Source organism: Terrapene carolina, unplaced genomic scaffold, assembly GCF_002925995.2.
Source record: "Terrapene carolina triunguis isolate 2854851 unplaced genomic scaffold, T_m_triunguis-2.0 Scaffold21, whole genome shotgun sequence".
In the NCBI taxonomy this organism is placed as follows: domain Eukaryota; kingdom Metazoa; phylum Chordata; order Testudines; family Emydidae; genus Terrapene; species Terrapene triunguis.
In genome coordinates this window covers 37,537,772-37,553,385 of record NW_020664372.1, presented here as the reverse complement: position 1 = coordinate 37,553,385, position 15,614 = coordinate 37,537,772, and the positions used below count along the sequence as shown (strand labels likewise).

The 15,614-nt window shown below is 42.1% G+C and overlaps 1 protein-coding gene across 1 annotated transcript in view; it reads left to right on the top strand.

The window, feature by feature from the left end:
• LOC112125991 (vertebrate ancient opsin-like) overlaps positions 1-15,614 on the top strand; it is a 126,752-nt gene that overhangs the window by 88,730 nt on the left and 22,408 nt on the right. Inside the window, exon 3 of the mRNA XM_026647773.1 lies at positions 5,526-5,759. Within this exon, the coding sequence (XP_026503558.1) occupies positions 5,526-5,759 (234 nt within the window). The remainder of the gene's footprint in view (positions 1-5,525; positions 5,760-15,614) is intronic.

The window sequence follows — 15,614 nt, the reverse complement described above, 5'->3', positions numbered from 1 at the left end:
GGAGTGGTTCACAAATTGCAAATAAGATCTAGTGATTTTGTTAGTATTGGTTTTAAAATATGGAATGTAACCAGTTCTTTGTTTAATTGCCTAGTGTTCTTGATCCTGGCAAAAACATAACTTTTCAGGCCTTGGATTACCTTGAAGTGTATTGTATTTGAGGCTTTCTGACACCTATAAAGGTGAACTTTAAAAGGTAACACCTTTTAAAGGTGAGCTATAAAGCTGCAATGACAACTGAGTTAAATCCATAAAAATACATTGTATGTCCTCAAAAACTAGACTCTTGGGATGGCACACCAGTGGTGCCCAACTTTATTCCACATGAGGGCCACATACATTTAAGTAAGACCTTGTGTGGGCCAAACAGATTCTATGGATTCTTTAATAAGATTTAAAGTCACCTATACTGATTTATATTTTAAGTTCAGTTTATTTAATATGTATTTAGATAGATTGTTTCTCTGTACAGTATTGTCTATTTACACACTTAGAATCACAGAATTGTAGGACTGGAAGGGACCTCAAGAGGTCATCTAGTCCAGTCCCCTGCACTCATGGCAGGACTAAGTATTGTCTAAACCAGGGGTGACCAACCTGAGCCTGAGAAGGAGCCAGAATTTACCAATGTACATTGCCAAAGAGCCACAGTAATATGTCAGCAGCCCCCTCATCAGCTCCCCCCGCTCCCAGCGCCTCCCACCCACCGGCAGCCCCGCCAATCAGCGCCTCCCCCTCCCGCCCCACACTTCCTGATCAGCTGTTTCATGGCATGCAGGAGGTTCTGTGGGGAGGGGGGGAGGAGGAGCGAGAGCATGGCAGTCTCAGGGGAGGGGGCAGGGCCTGTAGCAGAGCCAGGGGTTGAGCAGTGAGCACCCCCCCCCCACAGCACATTGGAAAGTTGGCGCCTGTAGCTCCAGCCCCGGAGTCGGTGCCTATACAAGGAGCCGCATATTAACTTCTGAAGAGCCGCATGTGGTTATGGAGCCACAGTTTGGCCACCCCTGTTCTAAACCATCCCTGACAAGTGTTTGTCTAACCTGCTTTTAAAAATCTGCAATGATAGAGATTCCACTACCTCCTTAGGTAATTTATTCCAGTGCTTAACCACCCTGACAGGAAGTTTTTCTTAATGTCCAACCTACTCTGCCCTTGTTGCAGTTTAAGCCCATTGGTTCTTGTCCTATCCTCAAAGATTAAGAAGAACAATTTTTCTCCCTCCTCCTTGTAACAACCTTTTACCTTAAAAACTGTTATCATGCCCTTCTCAGTCTTCTCTTCTCCAGATTAAACACACTCAGTTTTTTCAGTCTTCCCTCATAGGTCATGTTTTCTAGACCTTTAATAATTTTTGTTGTCCTTCTCTGGACTTTCTCCAATTTGTCCACATTTTTCCTGAAATGTGGTGTCCAGAACTGGACACAATAGTCCAGTTGAGACCTAATCAGCATTGGGAAGAGCGGAAGAATTACTTCTCGTGTCTTGCTTACAACACTCCAGCTAATACATCCCAGAATGGTGTTCGCTTTTTTTGCAACAACGTTACACTGTTGACTCATATTTAGCTTGTGGTCCACTATGCCCCACAGATCCCTTTCTGCAGTACTCCTTCTTAGGCAGTCATTTCCTATTTTGTATGTGTGCAACTAATTGTTCCTTCCTAAGTGGAGTACTTCGTATTTATCCTTATTGAATTTCATCCTATTTACTTCAGACCATTTCTCCAGTTTGTACAGACCATTTTGAATTTTAATCCTGTCCTCCAAAGCACTTGCAACCCCTCCCAGCTTATCATCTGCAAACTTTATAAGTGTACTCTTTATGACATTATCTAAATAATTGATGAAGATATTGAACAGAACCAGACCCCAAACTGATCCCTGCAGGACCCCACTTGTTATGCCCTTCTAGCTTGACTGTGAACCACTGATAATTACTCTCCAGAAACAGTTTTCCAACAAGTTACGCACCCGCCTTATAGTAGCTCCATCTAGATTGCATTTCCCTACTTTGTTTATGAGATGGTCATGCAAGACAGTATCAAAAGTCTTATTAAAATCAAGATATACCACATCTTCAGCTTCCCCCCATCTACAAGGCGTTATCCTGTCAAAGCTATTCAGCTATTAAAGCTATTAAAGTTTATTTGTGTAAACTAAAATGATGTAAACATGATAACAAAACGCTAATGAATGGCCTGCTAGTATATTGTGTTGAAGCAGGCTATGGGCTTTATGAAATGCTCTTGTGGACTGTGCATAGCCTGCGGGCCGTAGGTTGAACACCCCTGCAGAACATAATTACATTTTAGCTACCCTTTTAAACATTCCAGCACTTCCTGATATTCTCTGGCACGTCTTGGTTTGCTAAAGACATCCCAGAATGCAGCAGACCGACTCAAAATCCCTGCCCTCTCCGTCCACCACCACTAAAAGCAGCAGTGGCTGGACTTGAGCTGCTTTGAGAAATGGCAAGGAGGTACAGTAGGTGAGGCCAGTACCCTAAGCCCCAACCCTAGGTCTGGGAGCTTTCAAATTCTAAAGTGAGGATTAACTGGTTGTGTGTGATTAATTGGTTGATTTTAATGAAATAGTACTGACTCTAGACCAGGGGTCGGCAACCTTTCAGAAGTGGTGTGCCGAGTCTTCATTTATTCACTCTAATTTAAGGTTTTGCATGCCAGTAATACTTTGAACGTTTTTAGAAGGTCTCTTTCTATAAATCTATAATATATAACTAAACTATTGTTGTATGTAAAGTAAATAAGGTTTTTAACATGTTTAAGAAGCGTCATTTAAAATTAAATTAAAATGCAGATCCCTCAGGACCGGTGGCCAGGACCCAGGCAGTGTGTGCCACTGAAAATCAGCTTGCGTGCCGCCTTTGGCATGCGTGCCATGGGTTGCCTACCCCTGCTCTAGAATGTAAATGTGAGGTCAAGGTTTGTGATGGGGACAGGGAGCTGAAGCAGGACGAGAAAGAAGATTGATTGACAAGGAATGGGGCATATGGACAGGACTAGCCAATAGAGCACTGGAGTGGGACGCAGTAGACCTGAGTTTAATTCCCAGCTCTGCCACTAACCTGCTGGATGACCTTGGGCAAGTCACATCCCCCCTCTGAGCCTCAGTTTCCCATCTGTAAAATGGGGCTAATGCTGCTGACCTCCTTTGTAAACTGCTTTGAGATCGACGGATGAAAAGTGCTATATAAGAGCTAGGGATTATTATTAGGAAGGAGGGTAGGGAAGAGCATGATATAAAAAAATCAGGAATCACCTAACTTGCATGATCACATAAACACATAACAGTATTGCCAACTCCAAACATAAAAATATCATGGGTCAGGCCCCTTAAAAATCATGAGATTTTAAAAATATACATTTGGCAATTTTTTTATTTGCCTTCTGGCTTTTGAGCCTTTAGGGTGCACTTGGGTCACATTTTCAAGCTTTTCTCTGCAACCATGAGGGCTAGAAATTTCCTTTTTTAAATGACTGTTGAGATGCTCACATAATCCCTTGTTTCCAGGAGCTGGGGCTTTAACTAAAACATCAAATATTGTGAGACTCACAATAAAATCACAAGAGTTGGCAACACCGGTAAAAATAAACCCATAAAACCCATGGAACTAGCTAGCTGTGTGCCAAACATCACAGCATGAGCACTTTGCTTTTACGTGGCCTCCCTTCTTCGTAAACTCTTTAGGGCAGGGCCATTATCTAAAATAGGGAGCACAAATGTGCTGACTGAGTCCCCTGCCTTCACTGGTAACCTTTAACTCTGATTAACATGGCTGAGCTGGGGACTTTGCCTGCCTCTATTAATATTAAGTCCCTAATATTATTCCAGCTCCCAGAGGAGCTGGACCTGCTCTCTGTAATCAGACAAAATTTCCATTACAGCCAGTGGGAGTTTTATATGAACAAGCAATGCATGATTGGACCTTTCATCTATTAATATGTCTCATAGGATAAAATGGATATATAAGCAGCTTTGTTCCTACTAAATGTTTTTCCCCCTACATTTTCAGAAAAGCCAGATTTCTTTATTGCTACTTACAGAGAGAATTGGTATTAGAAAGCCCTGGGAAATTTGGCAAAATCCTTCTGTGTAGTGCAGTAGTGTGTTTGCTTTATGTACACACGCTAGAGTAAAATGTATTTGTTTTGCTACTGTGGTACCAGACAGACACTACACCAAAAAGACTGACATCACATCATATTACTCTGCCTTCCATATAACTTCACATTAATCACAGTAAATAATAATATTTGTTGATAACTCGCAGTCAGGGGTGTATACATACATTCTCTCTCGCTCTCGCTCTCGCTCTCTCAACTTAGTATATAGAGGGCTGAGCATACAAATGCCATTAGAATTTGCATGGCTTAAGTGCTGCAGATTGCAATGGAAGATACTATACCTCTCAAATTGTCAACAGTTTCCACCTTCAGCTCTAATGATTTCACGTACATGTTTTTTCCCTGGACCAGAGCAGAGCCTTCATTACGTGCATTTCTGCAGTCTACAACAGAATCTGTCCAAAATCAGTTCACTTCAAACTCTTATCTGTTTTTTGTTTGAAGTGTTTGACAATTTCTATTAATGTAAGCTGCCCTTTTGTTTCTAGATCCTTTGGGTCTGACTCATTTTCACCAAGGTCCCTCCATCCCTCTCTGCCATGGTTAAGAGGCCTTAAAGAGAGTGTCTTTTAGAATTACACTTTTTATTTTATTAATGAGAGGATCATTGTTTAAAATATTGTGGGAAAAGTCGGGCTGTAAGTAGGGGGGGATGGAGGAGCAAGGAGGTTCGGTGGCATAGATGATCAGGAAGAATATTCTATGTGTAGGGGGCACTTGGAGAAACAAAAAAAAAAAGGGAACATATTCACAAAACACAGTCTATTCCTCTTCAGTATCTAGTGAGGTTTCTGCTTAAGGGGGATATGTGTTTTCTGTGCACTCACTAATATTATCAAGGCCATCAGGGGTATGGATATAGTCGAAACAGTCCAGTAAGAGAAAGTTTGTTATAACTCTCAGGACATGTGCTAATAATGTTTTGTTCATTTTGATATCTCAACCAGATAAACTTTTAATGGTCCTATGTAAATATCATGAAGTTATTCCATTTCAAACAAGTCCTGTATACTAGAAAAAACTGAGTTAAATTATTGTACATCTTTTATAAAACACCTGAGGATGTTTTAGGAGACGAGAAAAAATAAGTGATGACTTTGTCATCTTTCTGCCTTTTCTTAAAACTCTAGTGGAATTCTGGTTTGTATTGACAGATAGCATTATGCACTCAGTGCTTCATCCAAGTCCGGAGGAGTCAATGGCAAGACTCCCATTGACTTCAATCAGTTTTGGATCAGGCCCTCAGTTTGCTTCTATAGTTATTTTTGTCAGTCAGAATGTGATACTTTGAATTGTAGTCTGAGATTTATAAGCTGTTTGAGCGATAAAACGACAGTTCTAGCTTCTTCATAATTCGATATTATTGTTTACCTTTCACTAGGTTGGAAAAATCCGGAAGAATGCTGCCCGTAAAAGGGAATACCATGTTCTCTTCATGGTGATTACTACAATAATCTGTTATCTAATATGCTGGATGCCTTATGGAGTTATAGCACTGCTTGCAACATTTGGTAGTCCAGGTGCAGTTTCTCCAGTAGCATATGTCATACCTTCCATCCTGGCAAAGAGCAGTACCGTATGCAATCCAATTATCTACATACTTATGAACAAGCAGGTAAGGAACATTGTTGTCATTACCTATTCACTACACGGTCTTTTTAAATGGCTCATCTGTTATTACATGATCAAAACCAAAAGGAAACCTCATGCCCTGTTGACCTCAGAGCTTAAAATAGTTTGGACTCATTTAAAGGGATTAGTGCCTAATATTTGTACTGATTGTCTTCCAGTTGATCTTATATGATTATCATTGTTCTCTCCCCATCCCAACATCCTCTGCATATCTGACAGAGTGAGAGTCTCACCGCTACCCTCTTATTCCCCATCTTCAAATGGGGATAACCCATATCCAGCTCTGTAAAGTAGTCGTTATATTAAAGGTGCAAAGTAGTACTATTTCGGCACCTCACAGCCAGAGTAACAAACAGAATAAAATGGTCCAGAGGTTTTGGGTGCTTTAATAAATGAAGTACTCCACTAGCCCTTTTACTCAAACAGCTGCATCACTGTGGTGGTGCCAATTTACTGCCTTGTGGGAAAAGATGTACATGATGTCTAAAGTGTCTTTTTTAATTGGGTATGATTGGTTGAAATCCCTACAGAAGCTAGACAGGACTGAGTAAGAATGTAAGAGGAATTGCATCACAGTCTGAGAGATCAGTTCTTCAGTCGGAAGACATAGGGTAGACACACTGTTGAGACATACATTGTCCTTAGGGATACTGTACTCTGTTCACAATACACCTGGGGTTCTCAGTCTGCAGTCATCACCACCCTACCCTTCCTATATTGCTAAGTAAAAGGGATGTTCTAGCTAAATGAGAAGCAACATCAACAGGATCCCAGTATAGAAAAGTTTGAGACCAATGTAATACCACCCTGGAAATGTATTTGCTTACTGAAATTGCTTTATCTCTTTTTCACACATACTGCATGTTAATTTGTAAGTTGCAGAGTTCCCTGTGTAAGTGGGGTATGTTGGCATATATTTACCAAAAAAAGCACTTGAACCATTTGGGGTTTTTTTGCGGGGGGAAGGGTTTTTAAAAATGCATGACCTGGATAAAGATATACAAGAAAAGAAGGCTGAAGAAATATTTATTATTTATCAGCCTTGACAATGACCCTTGAAAACAAATTGCCATTACAATTGCAAGTTTGAGAGCCAAATGCTACATTCTTCCCCTTCAAATGCAGAGATAGCTGGATGCTAATGTATCAGGATAGAGTTTGGCTCTTAACGGGCCAAGTGCTCCGCTGGTATAAATTGGCACAGTTCCATTGAAGTGCATTCACAGATTTTCACCAGCTGAAGATCATGCCCCAAATGTTTGAAATTAATGACAAATATCAGAGGGGTAGCCGTGTTAGTATGGATCTGTAAAAAGCCACAGAGAGTCCTATGGCACCTTTAAGACTAACAGATGTATTGGAGCATAAGCTTGCGTGGGTGAATACCCACATGCATCTGACGAAGAGGGTATTCACCCATGAAAGCTTATGCTCCAATACATCTGTTAGTCTTAAAGGTGCCACAGGACTCTCTGTTGAAATTAATGAGTTGGTGTAGAACTTAAATAGTTAGTGCTAGTTATTTTGGAAAACAGAACGGTTAATTAAAAGAAAGACATTAAAAATAACATCTAGCATGCGATATGCTGAGGGAGCTTGCTGAGTCACCAACTGTAGAGATGTTCAAAAATAGCCTGGATAAAAGACCCACATATTTTTTGTGTAGAGAACAGGACTGTAGAAACCCAAGGGATGAATGAGATCCTCCAGCAGGTGCTTTCTATCATATCCTTAGATGCTAAATTTGCACTAGAGAAAATCTGTTGATGTTCTTGATGTTGAAAATTGTGAATCCATTGTTGTAAATTCTAAACATACATTGAAATTATGAATTCTAAAAGTTCATTGTGATTTATAAAGATGTCTTTTGATACTATAACTGTTAACATTACTATAGAATTTCACCCCCAGTGCAATATATTATCAACATTTTTATTTATACTATAACAAAGCAAATAGTGGCTCTGGATTCTTTATTATATATCTGCTGGAATCTACTATTAATAATTATGACCGGCAGCATTATGTTCAGCTTAGATATGGAAAAATGAGATTGTAATAAACAAAGATATACTAACATTGCCTTTCCTATCAAACTACCTCAGAGCACTTAGCTGCTTCACTGTGGTTCATGTAGGCCCATGTTTCCAAACAGGAAAAGGAAGTTTGACTGGAACTAATATGCTTCTTGCATGAAGGGTTGAGGTTGTGTTAAGATTCCAGGCCGATACTAGGGCCCAATTGAAGTCAATGACAAAACTCCCATTGATTTCAATAAGACCAGGATTTTACCTCTGAAGTCCTCTTTGAGCCATTGTTGAGGAGGACAAATTACTCCTACTGGAAGGTGCTAAGATGGAAGCAAAACAGCAACTTCCTTCTCTTCCCCCGTAGGCCTCAAAAAGCTCATGAGTACTCCTTAGAAGCAGCCCGTGTTTTATCTGTATTTATTCTGAAAGGGTTCTGAATGATTAGGTCTTTAGTTTCAATCAGTGAGTACTGAGATTGCTGCAGGAAGATTTGACAAAGGGGATATGTTTTGATATCATCTGCACACAAATAACATATCATCAGTGATAAAATTATGGAAGCCTGAGGAACAATATAGATACAGAAATATATAAGCATAGCACAGTGTCTTGGGTATCTCAACATTTCACAGGAACAATATCATAAGAATAATTATATGTAGTGTATAAATTGACACCCAGAGAGATACACAGGATTGAGGTCTTGTCAGAAGAGCAGCTGAAAGACCATACTGCTCCAAGCATGTGCAATAATTCCTCACTTTTAGTCATCCCGGTTTATGTTGTTTCATTGTTACATTGCTGATCAATTAGAGAACATGCTTTGTTTAAAGTTGTGCAATGCTCCCTTATAACGTTGTTTGGCAGCCGCCTGCTTTGTCCACTGCTTGCAGAAAGAGCAGCCCATTGGAGCTAGCTGGTGGGGGCTTGGAACCAGGGTGGACCGGCAGCCCCGCCATCTGCTCCCCGCTCCCCTAAGTTCCCTGTGCAGCAGCCTCCGAGCAGGCTATCAATTGCCGGGCAGTTCAGCTGGCCCTCCCGCCACTGCCATGTGCTGCTCCTGCCCTCTGCCTGGGAGCTGCTCCCGGGAGCCTCCTGCTTGCTGTACAAGGGAAGGAAAGAGGGGGGATAATGTCAGGGTGTCCCCCTCCCCCTGCTCCTGCCCCCCGCTTACCCCGTCTCCATAGAGCAGGGGGGAGACAGGACAGGGCTCAGGATGGAGGGAGCTTGCTGGCTGTAGGGGCTGTCTCAACTTGCTGATCTACTTAAAAAGGCAATGTACGTAGAGTGGGGTCAGCGTACTTAAAGGGGCAATGCACATCTCTCTCACACACAGGTGAGAGTCTCTGTCTCTGTCTGCCATGCTGTCTCCCCTCCCTCCATTCGTGCTGCCTTGTAGAGTGTGAGGCTACATTAACAACAACGTGTTAACCCTTGAGGGCTCAGCCGAGTGCTAGTTCATCATTTAGCAGCAAGGCATTCCCAGGGAAATATCCCACCCTCTGACTCCACCACCTCAACCAAGCTTCACAATCATCATTGCTGTGTACAGTATTAAATTGTTTGTTGAAAACTTACACTGTGTGTGTGTGTGTATATATATATAATATATATAGTCTTTTGTCTGGTGAAAAAACATTCCCTGGAACCTAACCCCCTCCCTCCTCCATTTACATTAATTCTTATGGGGGAAATTGGATTCGCTTAACATCGTTTCGCTTAAAGTCGCATTTTTCGGGAACATAACTACAACGTTAAGCGAGGAGTTACTGTAATAAGAACCCCGTCTTTCACAGTGTCATAAGCTCATAGGAAAACCTTTGATTCCTTCTGAAATGTCCTTGCTTAGTCTCTGACGATATAGGATATTGGAGTATTACATTTATCTTTGCCCTTAGACAGCTTACTCCACTTGTTCTTACCGTCTACCTTAACATGATAGCCAGAGTTTAGCAAAGCAAAGAGGAAGGACAAAGCTGGCACAGCTATCAAGGCTAGTGCTTAAAATGGTGGCTACTCTTTGTGTTGCAGTTTCTTGCTGTTGTTTGGTTTGGGGTTTTTTAATAGTTACTTCCCTCATTCTCAGTTTTTGTAAGCTTCATGCCAAGAGTGAGTTCTAAGAAGGGACTTGGGTCAGGTTTCAGTGTAATGAAACCAAAATAATAATAATTAATAATGGGGATTCACTAGGGGAACTTGGGCATTGCGGTGCCTAACTTTTAGGTGCCCTGCCACCTAGTGGAATTTACAACCTCGTTTATTAGCCAGGCTCCCTATACAATGCATGGGGAGAATTAGGTGCCTAAAAAGAGATGAATAGAATCCATCACACTGAGCCAGAAGCAACCTAGGCTAGCCAATAGGAAACGCAGAAGAGAGGTGGCTGGCTTAGCCCCTGCCTAATCTCTAGGCCGAAAGAAGATGCCATCCTCCACTCAAGGTGCACAGCCATGAACTCTCTCCTGAAGCTAGGTACCTAAGCCAGCTCGCTTCTTTCTTGTGAAAAAATAGAGGAGGTAGCAGTGGTGCCACCACCTTTATACCCAACTGCCCAGTGGTTTGAACACTGAATATGTGGGAGACCAGATCAGGCCCCACTGGTGAGGGCAGAAGAACATTTAGTTTGTGAATCCTGCTGGGGCTTCGGTGTGAGCTAGACACCAAGCAGCTCAGTGCAGCATCAGGATTTAGGCACTGTGCACATGCCTACCAACAGAAATGTAGGTGCCTAGGGGGACTTTACTAATGGAAACATAGGTGCTTAGAGAATTTAGGCCCCTACAGGGTTAGGACACAGCTGAACAGGGTTTTTGTGAATGTCAGGGTGCCTAAACCTTGAACCCCCTAAATCCTCTGCTCTCATACCATTTAGAAAGTCGAGTCAGAAGTAAAATAGAGTGATTTTTTCTCTCAGAACTGTGGAACTTAAGTGTGTAAGTTCAACACAAAAGTAGAAGGTCAATACAAATTTTTCACCTTTTTTCAGAACAGGAACACTGTGATCAGCTGGGTCATGGATCGTCATAACAACTCAATTACTCTGCATTTGTTCTAATTCTGTCTGCAGTTTTGGTAGCTAAGGAAGAGATGTTGTCAGTGCATTTCTCATGTTTTCAGGGCTCCAATCTGGGGTTTTCCTTTCAATATTAATATCTGAAGAGTTCTGGAAGTGCCATATACTTCATGTTAGTCTAATTTAAACCAACTTAAACTCCTATCAGTAAATTGTTTAAAGCTCTGTAGAACTTCTTGCATGGATGCCAGTGTAAAGATTACAAGCTGCATCCTCTGATGATGTTAAGTACCATAAACTCCATTGAAGGCAATGAAGCTATGCCTAATTACACAGAACAAGAGCTGTTCCTAAATATTTACTGTTTCAAGTTCTGCTCCTGAAACAACATCCACTAAGGCTTGCATGGCTAATACTGCAGTGTGAAAATCATACCGTGATTATCAATGAACTCTTCCTGATGTTGAAAAAGTACTTCTGAGCATAATTGAGGAGAGCATGCATGAGATGTGAATGTGAAGTCCCTGGTTAGTGGTTTGATTTCCACTCAGTCTGTCTTTTTGTATTAAAATAATTACACTTATAAAAATAGAAGATGACTGTAATTTTCTGAAAAGATTTGGAGAGAGAAGTGATGCTTAAAAGACTAGGTACATCACTTGAAAAAGTTTAATACTGTGACCATTCAAAACTTCTCACACAACAGAGGAGGAACAGTATCTTGGGAAAATATAAGTGAACTCATCAAACTGCAAAGATTCCCATTGACTTCAGTGGACATTGGAGCAGGCCCATAATGCATTAGAAATTGCCTCTAGATAAGACATGGGTCTAAATTTGTGCAAGCCTTAGGTGAGCACCTAGTCATGCAAAGACTCCCATTGCCTGCAATGGGACTGCTCACATAAATAATTAGTTCAGTGGTGTGAATAAAGGTTGCCCAGTGGGGTGTGTTTAGGGACAAGCTGCAGGGAGACTGTGGGCTTGTGTACACTTGAAAGTGGTTGCAGATTCATTTGAATTATTTCATGATAATGTGCCGTGCAACATTTGTTGTTGTGAATCATCTGGCATTTTAACCTGCATTGATAAACCCGCTTTGGAAGTGGATTTACTGAGATGTGGAAGGAGTTTACCTGAAACCAAGTAGGTGCAGATGCACTCCTATCCTCAAACAACTGTTCCACGTCTATATAGCAGGCCTCCCATTGGTATCCTACACTGCATTGTTGGCTACCTGTGTTGGCTTCTCTTTTCACCTGTGTGCCTTCTACTGCTCCACAGTCATCTTAACTGGATGTCACCTCCCCATTTAAATGCGGGAAAGCATGAAGCCAGGTTTGGCCCTTTGCAAGTCCAACTCATGGTGAGTTCACATATCTAGAATTAAAAAAAAAAAAAAAAATTATTCAGCAGCCAGGCTTGTGCTTGTATGTGGGCCTTTGCTGAGGAGAGGAGGCAATCCTAGTCCCCAAGCCAATGCCACAAGAAGAGGTTCCCAACAATGTTAGAGACAACAGTAAGGTTTTGGGAGAGCTTGCAAGTCTGCAGCTACCAAGAGGAGCTGGACCATATGTTTAGCAGAGATGCTGTCACTGAACCACGGCACATTGTGGACACCATCCAGGACACCCCTGTGGTTGTCGAGTAGGACATTGAGACAGAGGAGAATGATCCTGAAATCCAGGATTTTGTCACTCTGCTGAACCCACAAGGTAGACCCAATGCTGGAAGCCCAGGAGTCCCCCAAATCATGGATGGAGAATCAACATGGGAAAGTGACCTCTTCCAATAAGTATTTTGTGCTATATTACAATACAACTATCCTGGAGGATTTAAACAACTTTGTTCTCAGTACTGTCAGAGCACTGCCGTGTTGGTCTACCCTTTCTCTGCCTTCATGTCTTTTAATCCCCGCAATCCCCATTGCTCGAGATGATGACTGTGCCATAGAATTTAAAAATTCCATCCCATTTATTTCTCAAAAATATGCAGATACACAACTCCCAGTTAAAACTTGCCAGATCCATCCCTCACCCCTCTCTACCATGGTGCTTAATGCTCCCTCTCCTTCCTGGTTGACTGTCACCTACCATTCAAGACAGCAGTGATGGAGTCTCCTGTTGAGTTTGATGGATGAGCTACAGTTACGTATTGTGGATACTGAGATGAGACCAAAGACCAATTTCAGACCTGCAGTCCTGTCCACAATCTCCTTGATTGCCGCAATCTGTGAGCTCTTGGAGTCTTTCAGTCCAAGGTGGCAGAGCTGCTGCCATTGGATCTTGTCATGGGCTAAGAGCTCACAGATATTGAGGTCAACATTACAAGATTGGAAGTTGGCCTTGAGAGTGTCCCTGTAACATTTTCTTGGTCTGCACCTGAAACAAGCTCCCGTTTGCAATTGTCTGTAGAAGATGGTCTTCAGTATTCTACTGTCAGACATATGGACCACACAACCGCACCAATTCAGCTGCGTGCTCACTGTAAAACCTTCAATGCCTGTCACGTTGCATAGTCAAGGAGCTTGGAGTTTGGAACCAAATCTTGCCATTTAATTCCCATTATCTGCCATAGACATCATAGGTGGAATTGGTCCGAGCATTTTGAGTGGCATCGATAAGTATTCCACGTATCGCAGCTGTAGAGGAGTGTGGTGATGATGACATTGCGGAAAATGCCAGTTTTTGTTTGCACTCTGACACTGTGTTCATCCAGGGACGACATTGAAGTTTTCTGAAGGCATTGCTGGCTACACCAATGAGCTTTGTAATATCATCAGTTGTTGTATCTCATGAAATGACACTGCCTAGGTAGCAAAATTTGTCAATGACCTTGAGTGGTACGTCGTCAATGGACACAACTGAAGTAGTTGCAGTACTTCCCGGTCAAGGCTGGACCTATGACTTCTATCTTCTTCAGGCTGATTGTTAAGCCAAAATGTTTTGCTGCATGCGGAAAGCAATCAGAGCAAATGAATGTCCCTGAGGTTATAGGCCAATAAAGCACAATCATCAGCGAACAGTCAATCACAAACGATTGTATTAATAACTTTTGTCTTTGCACACAGGTGATGCAGATTCAAGACACCTCCAGTCATATGGTACTGCATATAAATATCACAGTCAATGTCTCTGAATGCATCTATTAGAACAGCTGCAGACATGATGCTAAATAATCTCAGAGCAAGAACAAAGCCTTGTTTGACTCCACTGGTAACAACAAAAGTAGTTGAGAAGCACCCTTGGTTAAAGGCATGAACCTGCATTTCTGCATTAAGAGATTTAATAATGTTGACAAACTTATCGGGGCAACTGAACTAGTGGAGGACTGTCCACAGGACTTTGTGATTTACAGAGCCAAAGGCCTTAGTAAGATGGACATAAACTATATATAGGACTTGATTCTGCTCACAACATTTCTCCTGAATTTGCCAGAGTGCAAAGATCATGCCTGAAGTACCATGCCCAGGACAGAGGTCACATTGGATTTCAGGCAGTATCTTTTAGGCGGCACAGCATGGGTTAAAAATGAGATGGATTGAACAGAAGGCTGTTTAGTGTAGCAGAAGATACCGGAAAGAAACAGCACTAGCAACATTTCTTTTTTTGTCTTACAGTTTCGTTAATGCCCTCAACTTTGAGCAAACTTGATTTGTTATGAGATAAATTGCCCAACTTAGGCTATACAGACACTTTAAAAGCAAAGAGATTTTAAGGCCTTTTAAGCATTCAGTCCCACCTCTTTGGGTTACAGCAGAATTCTGTTTATTTTGCAGTGCACTTTCTGCTGATCTGTGGGTATTAGAAAGAGAACTTAAACCAAAGATAGTGCACTATCATAGCACAAAAATTGCACGGTGCTACAGCTCTCTCACCACTGTCCATATAGCTTGAGGTTCCCTTCCATTCCTGCGCCAACTCTAGGGGCACCATCTAGGATGGTCTTGTGCTCTAAGGTACTCCAGGATATGAGATATGTGTTCTGTTCCTAGTTCTTCTACAAACTGCATCCTTGGGAGAAGCCAACATTTTCAAAAGCTCAGCCAGGCATAAATGGGTGTTTGTGCACCTATCTGCACTGACTTGTAATACATTTCAGAATGAGCTGAAATATAGAAATGTGTACTGATTCAGATATACTGTCAAACATATTCATACATTGCCACCAATTCAGAAAGCTAATGGGACTAAAATTTTTAGAAGAAAACCAGTCAAGAAGTGCTGAGTTCACATATACTATGAATCAAGTAATGCAAGAAAATGGAAGGCCAATGTAGTTGAATAAAGTAAGACAGGTTACTCTAAATTAAATTCTGATCCCCTGAACCAGAAAGAGAGAGACTTCCTTTATGTGTATCCAGAGTCATAATTGCTTATTTAAAATAAGTTCTTGATAGGTTTCACTCCTTTAAGAAATTGTCTACACTACAGATGTCATAGCCTCAGGGCCGGTGCTACCATTAAGGCAAACTAGGCGGTTGCCTAGGGCGCCAAGATTTGGGGGCGCCAAAAAGCGGTGCCCCCAATTTTTTTTTTACAGTGTTCCTGGGCTGGGCTGCCGGTGGCACGCTGACATGTGCAGCTCAGACTCCCTCTCCCAGCACAGCGGCCGCTCCACTTCTCCCGCCTCCCAGGCTTGCGGCGCCAATCAGCTGTTTGGCGCCGCAAGCGTGGGAGGGGAGGAGAATTAGAGCGAGGGCGGCATGCTCGGGGAGGAGGCGGAGCAGAGGTGAGCTGGGGTGGGGAGCTGCCACACGGCTCCCCGGGACAGGGGGGTGGGGAGCTGTCGCGGG